Here is a 12,089-nt window from a genome sequence, read left to right as displayed (position 1 = left end):
AAAATTTTCAGAAAATCTATCTTTAGTTTGTAACAATACCTAACTGCTTGCAATGACAAAGAACACTGTTTCAGAGAACATGAAGAGTCACATATTGTTTATTTTCAGAATTCCGAATGATTGATTCAGTGTTTCTCTTAAATTCCCCTGCAAGCTAAATATGGACAAGCTAAAGTAAGAAATATTTTAAGTCAGTTAGAACAAGAAGTAAAGATTTTCCTTATTAATTTTGCACAAATTACTTACTGTTACTAATCTCCTAAACAAATTTTAACCAATTATGAAAAAAATTTTTCTTGGAAGAAGGAATTTTAGTTTTTCCTTAAAATGAGATGCTTTTATATTTGTGTGAACAGGAGTGTCTTCTTTTCAAGGTGAGAGGACAGAGTCATTGAAATAATGTTTCACATTATTAAAAGAAAATCATAATAGTTTTTGAATACTGAATTTCCCTAAAGGAAAATTGTTCTTCATAGTAGATGAGCCAGAAAAGATCAATATATTTGTGAAATAGAAGAGGAGCTTAGAAGGCATTAAAAGGTTAACTAGAAGAAAATGATAGGAACTACAACTCTCTTACAAGTGAAATTGAGTATTGGAAAAAAATTGATATACAAAGTAAAAAGATATTCTATTATCTGGATTGTCTAAAAATTTAAATATGTGACATTATGCTTTCTGAATACCAATGTGCAGTAACTAATGAGTGTTTCCACGATTAATTTGTTTACCTGCTTTAATCCCAATACAATCTCAGTTGTCAATCACGTTCAAATGATTGAATCATTATTTCTCAATGTTTTTTTATAGTGTGGGTTGAAATTTCATAGACATAAGATTGACTCTTAAATGTTCTTAAAATAAGCAATTGTACTGCTCCTTTCAGGCAGAGTAAAATCTAGGTCAAATATATTAATAAAATTTGAAAGGCAGTATAGAAGAACAGTTGGATTACAGATGGCCTGCCTACATTTCAACTCTGTCTCTGCATTTGGTACTTTATAAATAACTAGGTCAAGTTACTTAACTTTCAGGCATTTCTGTACTTTTATCAGTAGGATGAAGGTATAGTTTTAATAATATGTACTTATAGGATTATTGGACAAATAAAATGTGTCAATATTTTTAAACTCATAGAAAATATATCTAGCATTTATTAAGTACAATATAAAAGTGCTCCGATTACAAAATTATTACAATGAAAGATTTTGTTCGAATATAAGAGTTTTTATATAAAAAACATACAAACTTCCAACTTCTGCTTTAGTATGCAATTTTTTACTTTATCTTATGCTTTTACTCAGGGTTACAGCACTCATCTCTCTGAGGCTAATGGAAATGATTATTGTAAGAACAGAAGAATTGTGAACAGTGTGATAATTCATCACGGTATATTCCAGGAATTACAATGCACTTTGTACACAGTAGATGCTCAATAAGGGCAGTAGTGAGTAATATGAAAAAGCAAGTACTCATAAGCTATTAATATTTAAAGATTCAAGCAACTTGAGTCTACTTCTCTTCCATTAGATTTCAATATGTGAAAATTATAGATTTTCAAAAAGCCAAATTTTTTTTATTGGATGTTCACAACATTACAAAGCTCTTGACAAATCATATTTCATACATTAGAATCAAGTGGGTTATGAACTCCCATTTTTACCCCAATTTATAAATGATTCCACTTGCTGAAACTCCCCTTTGTTATTATGAACATACATGTTATCATATAAACATTCCATGTGCACAAAACTAAGTAAGAATTTATTGCCTGGGATGGAAGCCTGTGTCTTCTGGCAGCAGAACCTTCTGCATATTCTTGCTAAGGATTCTTCTTGTCTCCACTTGAATATTTAGACTCATTTTAACAATAAATTTTATATTGTATAAGAGCATTAAATTGCTATCCAATCTTTACATGTTTAGATTGGACTTCATATCCTAAATTAGCTACAAATGATTCACAAAGAAACTGTATACTACAGTAAGAGGAAAAAGTCATGGGATTTTATTATGCATATCACCTGGGAATTGGACATAATGCTATATCAATATAAACTACTCTATCCAGCCTGTGTTTCCATCCGAGTTGAAGGGGGCTCACCTATCAGAGAAAGCTCATGCCTGTAAATATATTTAGTGAACATTCATAGTCATACCTTGGTTATCTGTGCTACAATATTTAGTAAATATCTTATCCCTTCTATCTAGAGTCCAGTAGTTTTAATGCCGTCAAATTAAGTTCCAGGTAATTAAGACAAAAAGAAAATGTCCTCCTAATAAATAGTTCTGGATTCTTGCTCTGCAATTCCAAATCTTAACAAATCTTACCAGCAAAGCCTCGTGTTCCAAGCAAATGCCCATGAAAGCTATGGCCCCTGGAGCTCTCGTTTGCTTGATAACCCATAAAAAATAAAACTTGTACCAAATATCTAGGCACATAATTATTTTAAGTGGAAACATTTTAATCTATGTCCCACTTGAATTTTAATATAGCTTGTATGTCTTAACCTCTATTATTATTGTAATCTATTTGAAGTCAAATGTAGCATAACATAATATTATGACTCTCCAAATAATTTTGAATTATATAAACCTTACATATAATAAGGCTCAATCCTATAAAGTGTTTTCAGAAAATTGCCTTTCAAGTCACATTTGGAACAACTATACCACGATCTTTGAGAATTTATTTTCAGAATCAAGAGGGGTGTTCTTTATATGTGAGAAGTGGACTAGGGGGTACGGGAAAGTTGCCATTCAAATTAAATGTTCCTAGAAGTATGTCTGTCTAATTGGGAGAACTTAGGGTTGTCTAGAATTGTAAATTTCTTATGGAAAGTACCATATGGAGTGTTAAATGCTGGGCCTTCACATAACGCCTCAAATAAGAAATGGGAAGACTTAGATTGAGTGGAGAAAATAAATTCGCATGAAAGGAAAAATTAACAAAAGGCTCTCTTGACAAAGCTAGGTGGATTACAAACCTGTGTGTAGGAATGAATGCCTAAAAAGACTTCTACTTTCCGCCACTGTGCACCTTGCTGCCCCGTTTGAGCCCACACTTTAGAAGTCACATTGCCTTTCTTGATGAGTACCTGAGGAGACAAATCAAGTAATAGGTATTGAAATATTGTGTCTTAAAAAATTTTAAACGTGTGGAATTTTCCAAGTTATTCTTAAAATTTTTAATATCTACCTCAAGTCCCTAAGAGAAAAGATGAGACATTTTTCATTTGTTTTTGACTATGAAGGTGCAAGAATGTGCCCTCGGGGTATCTCAAAAGCTTTGAACAATAAAGGTGTACATGAATATCTGTCAATCAAGTACTAAGCTATCTGGGAACTATTTTATTAGGAACTCAACTACATTAGCTGTATAAAATTTGACAGCAGTTAACAGTTGACATCTTATGTATTAAATAATATACTTAAATGGAAAATAATATGAAATTACTTCCTAAAAAACTCTGCTGAGAAAGACTTTCCTTATTCAAATAGTTAAAGGAGGCAGTGACATTACAATGTGAGATATTTAACTATAACATCACAGATGAGTGAATGAGTGATATATGCACAGCACTGTAAAGTAAGAGCTCCCTGTTCTACAGCATTGAAAAGAACAAATCCTCATCAGTACCTGCAAATAGTTTGAATTTAAATGTCCCTCCAAGGTCCATGTGTTAAAGCACACGGGAAGCTATCCTTGAAAAATGTAAGGACGTTTTTTAGCATCAAAGCCATGGAGGGAACAGGTCTGGCCTTGGGAACTTCCCATGGCACTCCCACCGAGACAGACTGCCCAATGTACATGACCTTCTCCTCTGCTCTGCTAGAAAGGTCTTGTGCAGCTGCATCCAAGATGGGAGTAACCTGTTAGAAACTGAGCAGCCTATCTGTCCCCACCTCTATCCTATTTTGGTAAAAAACGTCCTATAGAACTTCTTTGATTTTTCCCCCATATAAATAAAGCAGAAGTGGGTGCCTTTCTTTGTTAGAATCTGGACCTGTCTGGTCAGCTAGCCAGCCATGCCCCTGCTTTGAAACTACCTTCTGTGTTCTGGGGTTATTTTGCCATTCTATTTTTCTTAGCTTTTATTTCTCAGCCAGCCCATTCTACGGAAGGACATGCCAGAGGTAATGAAACCTTTAAAAGGTGGGACTTATAGGAAAGTCTTAGATCATTGGTGAGGAGAGCCCTTGAAGAAGACAGAAGGACCCCAGCACCTTCTTCTTTCTCTCTTTTGTATCCTAGCCATGAAATGAGACATTTTGCTCTACAATACACTCCTGAAATAACGTGTTCCCTCTCTATTGACCCCAAAACAATGGGATCAATTGGTTACGGGCTGGAACCTCCAAAACTGGAGCAAAAATAAACCTTTTTTCTATAAATTGATTATCTCAGGTATATGTTATAATGATGGAAAACTGAATAACATAGTACTAACTCTCAACTCCAAAGAAAAATCTACATTAGTTTCATTAGAGAAATAATTTTGGTTCTTCTTTTAGAATGACACTAAATAAGCCATCAAGAGAGTAACTGATGATAATAGGAAAGATCAGAATAATTCTACATCTGAAAATAATCAATTAATATGGCCTATTTAATTACATCACAACACACTTTTTAAAGATACAATTTGTACAACTAAAGAATTATTCAGATATAGTTTTGAAGGTTTAGACTTATTATTTTTTTATTTGTTCTGTTTAGTTATACATGATGGTTGAATTTTTTTTAACATATCATACATATATGGAGTTGACTTTTAAAAGTGAAAATTATTTTTAATGATATTATAATTTTTTAACCTAAAATCACATGAATTTTTTTATATAATTAGAATTTCCAGAGTAAATGTTGCTAGGAAAAAAAATCACCAAATTCTTGGTCTATAAAATTCAAGATAATTAAAAATATTACTAAAATCAAAATATATAATTTCTTACCAATAAAATAAAATGATAATTGAAAAATGCTGAAAATAATATATAGAAACCAGGCATGGTGGTGCATGCCTGTAATCCCAGTGGCTCAGTAGGCTGAGGCAGAAGGATGGTGAGCTCAAAGGCAGTCTTAGCAAAGGCAAAGTACTCAGCAACTCAATGAGACCCTGTATCTAAATAAAATATAAAATAGGGCTAGGGATGTGGCTCAGTGGTTGAGTGTTCAATCCCTGATACTCCCTAAAATAATAATAATATATAGTAAAATATCATCTTTGTACGATTATCACAGTAGTACAAACTACTATGCATTCAAGCAACATATTAATAATACAACACTTAATGTTATTTATTCAGTCAAGCATAGAAATAAGGATATCATTGCTATTTTAATTATATGTTAGTTGTTTATAAATTTTTAATTCATAATATTTCATTCACTAATACAAGTTCTTATTCTGAAAAGATAAAAGCATGTTTATGATCATTAATCTTACCCACAAACTACATCAGCTAAATAATGTTTTACTAATGAAAACTCTACAGTAGGATATTTTGATTGTTTTGGATGAAATCAATTTTAAAAAGTCAATGTAAACCAAAAACATAAATTATAATCCATAAGACTATGTGAACACTTTTAAATAATAAAACACACACAGGCATATATACATACAAATATACTTTCAAACTACTTTTTGTAAAACATTTAACCTGTCATAGAGTTTGAAATTAATCTATAAGTTTATTGTTTCCGATTTTTAAAAAATCTAATAGCATTTTTTAAAATGTTTATGTTATTTAGAAAACTGATAGTTGATAATTGCCAGGAAAATTCTAGAAAATAATCAATAATAAAATGGAAGAGGAAATTCTCAGCATAAATATTGCAATAAACCTATTAGAAAAGAAGTGATTAAGCAGCAGGTTGGCAGTCTCTCTTTCTTTGTATAGAGGAAGAAATGGTAGGTAACCTAAGTTTCATCTTGTAGCAAATGTGCTAAACACAAATTTAATTGGCAAAACAAACTAACAGCATGTGAAAGGAAGAGAGTCTTTATAGTTTGCTTATAGCAAGATTTTCCTGGTCTAAAACTACTCATGGTAAATAATTCTGGGATTTGTGGATTTATTTTTCAGACATGGCTGCCTAGAAAACAGCCCCTAGGCTATGAAAATGAGTCTGAATGGAGATGCTACAAAAACTAGTTGGCTTCATCTGTGTAAGTGATATATATGTTTATGGAATCTTACCCTATCCTCTACTCATACATGTCCAGGATGAAAAAAAGGACTTAGGGATTCATATTAATATTCTAGAAAAATCTCTCCATTTTGCCATCATATCTTTGTCTACCAAAAGCCACCACGAAGCTAAGCAGAAATAGTTACTTCCAGAGAAACAGCAGGACAAAAATGAGTTTGGACTTTATAGGTCAGAAAGGAAGAAAATGCTCAAGGAATAATAAGCCTTGTTAAAGAGATAAGGAGGCCAGTTTAGAGGGATTCTTGTGACATAATCTGGGACAATTTAGGATCAAAGAAATAACAGACTGTAACACATTGAATAAAATAGAAACTCATTAGTCTATATTAATATAAAACAAAGTGCACAAACAGAGAAGTGAGAAATTTTTTTCTTTACAATAGAAAAGGAAACTACAAATGTAGATAGAGTAATGGAGTTAGAAAATCACAAGTAAGCAATCATCTTGAGTAAAAATAATTTAGGCAAAAAGCACTACTGGAGGCAAAATCTAGTGAGTAAAATTGTTAAGATCAGGATTTTATATACCCTTAAGTGTTTCTCCACAAAATATTAATAAAGGAAGCAAAACTAATGGGTTTGATATACATTTATTACTAATGAGAAGTGATAAAAAACATAATATTGGTGATTTTACATCAAAATATGCACTGAGTAAATCCAACTTGAGAGATGACTTACAAAATGATAGATACACTCTTTTAAAACAACATAAAGGAAATGGTTAGGAATCATTCACTTGAAGAGCACTAGAAAGAAAGAACTTGGTGTAATATGTGAATTTGTATTAGATATTTTTGCTGTAAAAGACTTCATTGGTACAATTGTGAAAAAAAATCTCTTACTGAAGGGTATATGGGAGTTGTCTCTGCTATTCATGAAACATTTTATAAATCTGAAACAGTTTGAGATTGTTTTTCCTCAAATAAAATATTTGAAAGAGACTATTGGAGAATACAGCAAAGATAGTCATAAATTAAATAGAAATAAAAATATCTACCAACCACTAATGTCAGATTCTGCTAAAGCTTTTTCTCAATTATCCCATTATGAAACTAGTCAAGTGCTAATAATTGTCCATTTCCATTTGTTATAAAACTATGTTGTAATGACACTAAATTATTCAGTATTCATGTTCATAGAGAGAATTAGGGACACATTATTGCCTAAACAGTACCTGGAGAGACCCAACTGTGGCACCATTCATGTACGTCCAAAACAGCAAGGTACATTTTGGTCCCGTGAGTGAAATAACAGGAGTGAGGATGTCAGCCAGGTCACCAAATTTCCCATTTGAACTGTCAGCATACAGGTACCAGCCATCTGTGGTATTTCTGGGGAAAATATTTATCAGATTGAAACAGAAGAAGAAGATCTTAAAACATAACATAGCTTGCCACTAACCATATTTTATTATTATACCATTTCTCCTAAAAGTACAAAGTTTTAGGAATAATTATGGTCTGTCATCTTCATCAGAAATAATTCTACCATTTTGATTTTGAATTCATGGTCCTTGTAATGAGATCTATTGGTAGAAGGTCTATAAATTATTGTAAAGGCTAAACTGACCAAATCAGTAATAAAGCGGTTAATATTTTTTAAACAGTGATATTGTGAATATCCTCGTCTGCCTTTAGAACTAATCTTTATGTGGGTAATGAGGCCATGAAGAATGGAATACCTTTAGAAGACACATTAAAAAAACATACAAATAAAAAGGCACGGGAAGCAGAAATAAAACTGGCATTCAACTCATAAGTCTAAAAGGGTTTTGGTTCAAATTTATTCTCTCCATATTACTTTAGGAGGTAAAGCATGCTTTTTTCTTTCCTAGGCCCAATGTTTAAAAAGGAAAAAATATAAACAATTATATTAAAATGTGCTCTTGCAATAAAAAAAACAAAAAGTTTAAACCCCTACTTTAACTATCAATTTGAAAAAGAAATAATGAAACATTAAGACACACTAGGTATTAAAGAAGTAATTCTTCATATTTTGAGATCAACTCTCCTGTTCTTCCTTTTATTAACTTGGTTTCTTGCCATTTTCTAACCTAAGTACAGTTGCTAGATATACAAAGTTTAAATCTGCTATTTACTAAACCCATTTTAATTTGAAAGTTTTACCGTTTTTTGAGAAATGTGAATTATTAATAGAAAATAGGCAGGAAAACAGACATATTCATTCATTCATGACATATTTATTGAGTGTTCTGCCCTAACAGACTTGCCAGTAGCTATCCAGGTCACTGGGGATATAATTGTCTGCAAAAGATTTGATGGAGCTTGGCCTCTGGCTTTGTCATTTACTAGATGGGCAACTTTGGGCAGGCTAACTTACCTGAATGTATCCAGTCCTACATTTTATAAGATGGGATAGTTCTGTTTAAGGTCTTACTAAGAATTAGAATTAAATATGTGGAACATCTAACACAGTACCTAGTTGATCTTAGCATTAAGTCAATGGGAATTGTAATTTGTATTTATGTTCAGATCATTAGTTGTTGCTAATGATATAAGTTTAGAGTCCTACAAATCACAGAGCATATGAGTTAAGACAGTTAAGAGAATGATTAGTAGGATCACTATGTTAATTTGTCTAATTACATACATCTCAATGAAAAATCATTTTTAGTTTTATTCCTTGTGTGCTTAATATCCCAGTATGTCGATATCAAGAACAAAGACATATTTATACACTCAAGTAGGTAGAAGAAATGGAGATGATCAAGGAAATGCACTTGTGCATTTCTATATGTACAAAAATCATTTAGTCTCAGAATCTTTCTGTAAGCAACTCGCAGAATTATTACAACTAAAATATTTTATTATAAAAATTATTTTAGAGTCGCTGAAAATCTTCTACTATACAGCTTGTATTGTCCATACATCTCTAATTTTAATGCCACCATCTTAAAGCAAATGCATCTCATTTCTTGCCTAGAATGAGAAGCTATGTAATGGGCCTTCCCACTTTTACATTTGATTCACTGCATCTATTCTTCACACATCACTTGGAAAACTCTTTTGAAAAATAGAAATTGAATCATATCCACAAATCTACTCCTTCAAACCTGCTAATGGTTTTGTAATGGACTTAAAATACAATAATAATATTTAATATGGCAAACAAATCTCTATAATACCTCTCCCCTGCCTCCCAATGGCTTCCCAATGTGTCCAATCAACTCTCCTGAGGCAGTATTGCCTGACTTCAGCACAGCACTGTGTATATGAATTGAAGTACTCATGTGTTTTAAATATGTCAGTTCTTTACCACTTGATTTACAGATCCATCAGTATCTCAACACACTCCCCCAAAATTTATTTTTCAGAATTTGGTAAAGTAATCCTAAATTTCAAATAGAAATACAAATAGAAAACAACAGGCCATCAATTTTATTTATAAGGAGAATAAAGCTGGAGGACTCGATGAGACTTAATAGGAACATTTAGTAATCAAATGATATGGTGTGTTTGTGCTTTGATCCAAATACCAAAGTAAAGGTAGAAGGAAGTGGTCTTGAGTAAGGTCATTAAGTCACCTTAATAGGATGACTGTTCTTATAAAAGACACCCGAGAGCACTAGCTAGCTCCTTCACATGTGAGGATGCAGGAGACACTGTCCTTACCAAGGACCAGGAAACAGACCCTCAACAGTCAGTTTGCTGACTCTTCACCTTGGACTTCCCAATCTCTAGAACTATGGGAAATAAATGTCTCTTGTTTATAAACCACCAGATTTTGGTATTTGATACAACAGCATGAGGACACTAAGACATTAAGACAACAAGAACAGAAACCCCAGGAACTGGAAGAAATAGTCCTATAACAGATCTGAATTTATCTGGATACTTATTTTAAGAAAAGTTTGGTTCCTCAGAACAGTAAGGAAAGGATGATCTTTTTAGTAAATGAGCTGAATATATTAGGTGTCCACGAGGGGATGAAATTAACCTTGATCTGTATTTCATAGTATTCAAAAATATAAATTCCAAGTAGATTATACCTGGAGGAAGAGAGGTAAAACAATAAAGCTGTGTAAGATAATATAACAATATGAGCATAATGTGGGAATAAGAAAGTTCTTTACAAGTATATGAAAATCACTAAGTATAAAAGGACATATTGAGAAAGGGGACTGCCATTAAATTAAGAATTTCTGATTTTCATATATATTAATTTGATGATCAAAAAGACAATGAGAGTATGAATTCTCACTTTTCCACATGTACAGTTTGCAGGATCACATTGGTTATACAGTCACGTATATACATAAAGTAATACTAGTGTCTGTTGTATTCTGCTGCCCTCCATATCCCCTCTCCCCTCCCCTCCCCTCCCATCACCTCTCTCTACCCAAACTACTGTGACACATCATCATATATGTATTTTGTATAATGATGAGGGTCTCCTTCCATCTTCCGTGCAATTCCCCTTCTTCCTCCCATTCCCTCCCACCTCTCTTCCTTGTTTAGTGGTAATCTTCTTCTATTATATTGTTTTGAGCAACTAATAAAAAATAAAAATTAAATAAATAAATAAATAAATAAAAATTATAAATAAAGAGCAGAAAGATCAGTAGAGTAGAGGGAAATGAATGAAAGGAGGGATGGTGGGAGGGGAAGAGAGTCCTGGGGACTGAATTAGAACTTATTATAATCTATGCTTTTATATTTATGTCAAAATGAGTCTTATTGTTATGTATAACTAAAAAGAACCAATAAAAAGGCTAGAATAAAGGCCAATGAGAGAATGGAAGGAAATATTTGTATCACCTATAATGAAAGTAGCAATTATAAAGTGCTTTCTATAGAATATGAACTATGCCAGATGTAACTGAATGTGATATCCCACGATGTTAATATAGTTACGTCTGTGTTTGATAGTAATGCCAATTTTGTTTCCTATATACCATGCATAGTAGAGGTTAGAGCCTCAAAAAGTACTTATAATGTAAAATAAAAGAGTTGAAAATTAAAACACATGTAAAAATAAAAAGAATAAGGAAGTGACAGAAATTGTTGGCTAGACAAAATTATAGCTCTCCCTCAGCACCTATGGAGATTGGTTCCAGGACCCTTGTTGCCCCTGCCCCCCCACAGATAACCATAATCCCCAGATGCTCATGTTCCTTATAACAAATGACATCATATTTGCATCACATTCACATGTGAGGATGCAGGAGACACTGTCCTTCTCTAATCTAAGCACATCCCCTTCTAAATCCCCTCTAAAGTACCTGTTATATCTTATACAATGTAAATCCTATATAAATAATCGCTATACTGTATTGTTCAGGGAAAGATGACAAGAAAAAAAGTCTGTTCAATACACACAAATTATTTTTTCAAATATTTTTTACCTGTAACTTGTTGAACCCTAGGATGCAGAAGTCCACACCTATAAAGGGCTGATTAACATTTAAAAAAAAAGGTCACTGTTCTAGGCTGGGGCAAAAAAAAAGAAACAGCAAAAATAAAAACATAAACAAACAAAAAGTACCTGTAAGAAAGGATCCAGTAACGTTAATAGATACAGAGACCATGAAGAATATAAAAGTCTAAGTCACAATTATGGCAATAGTAAAAGCAATGAATCAGTGGTTCTTTAAATAGAGGTTCCTTTGTTAATTTCCTAGAAACTACACAAGTGGAAAAAACAAAATTTATGCTTCATTTCCTTAATCAAATACATTCTAGAAAATTCAGTTACAAGGACAGATATAAGATGACTCATGAAAACAATTCTCTAAAATTCTACATCTCTAAAATATCCCTTATACCTGCCAAGAACAGGAAAAGGAGAGATATGTCAGGAGATCAATTTGAAAAATGCAAACAGCAGAACTTCATTTGTGTTTTTA

General features: G+C 32.4%; 1 protein-coding gene across 1 annotated transcript in view; it reads right to left on the bottom strand.

The window, feature by feature from the left end:
* The window catches only part of MALRD1 (MAM and LDL receptor class A domain containing 1), a gene marked incomplete at both ends in the record, with an annotated part of 684,412 nt that overhangs the window by 396,454 nt on the left and 275,869 nt on the right, over positions 1 to 12,089 (bottom strand). The window contains 2 exons of the mRNA XM_081298191.1: positions 2,988 to 3,098; positions 7,398 to 7,554. Of these exons, the coding sequence (XP_081154317.1) occupies positions 2,988 to 3,098; positions 7,398 to 7,554 (268 nt within the window). The remainder of the gene's footprint in view (positions 1 to 2,987; positions 3,099 to 7,397; positions 7,555 to 12,089) is intronic.

This window comes from Spermophilus citellus, assembly GCF_964194105.1.
Source record: "Spermophilus citellus genome assembly, chromosome: 6".
Lineage (NCBI taxonomy): Eukaryota > Metazoa > Chordata > Mammalia > Rodentia > Sciuridae > Spermophilus > Spermophilus citellus.
This window is presented reverse-complemented; position numbering and strand designations above follow the sequence as displayed.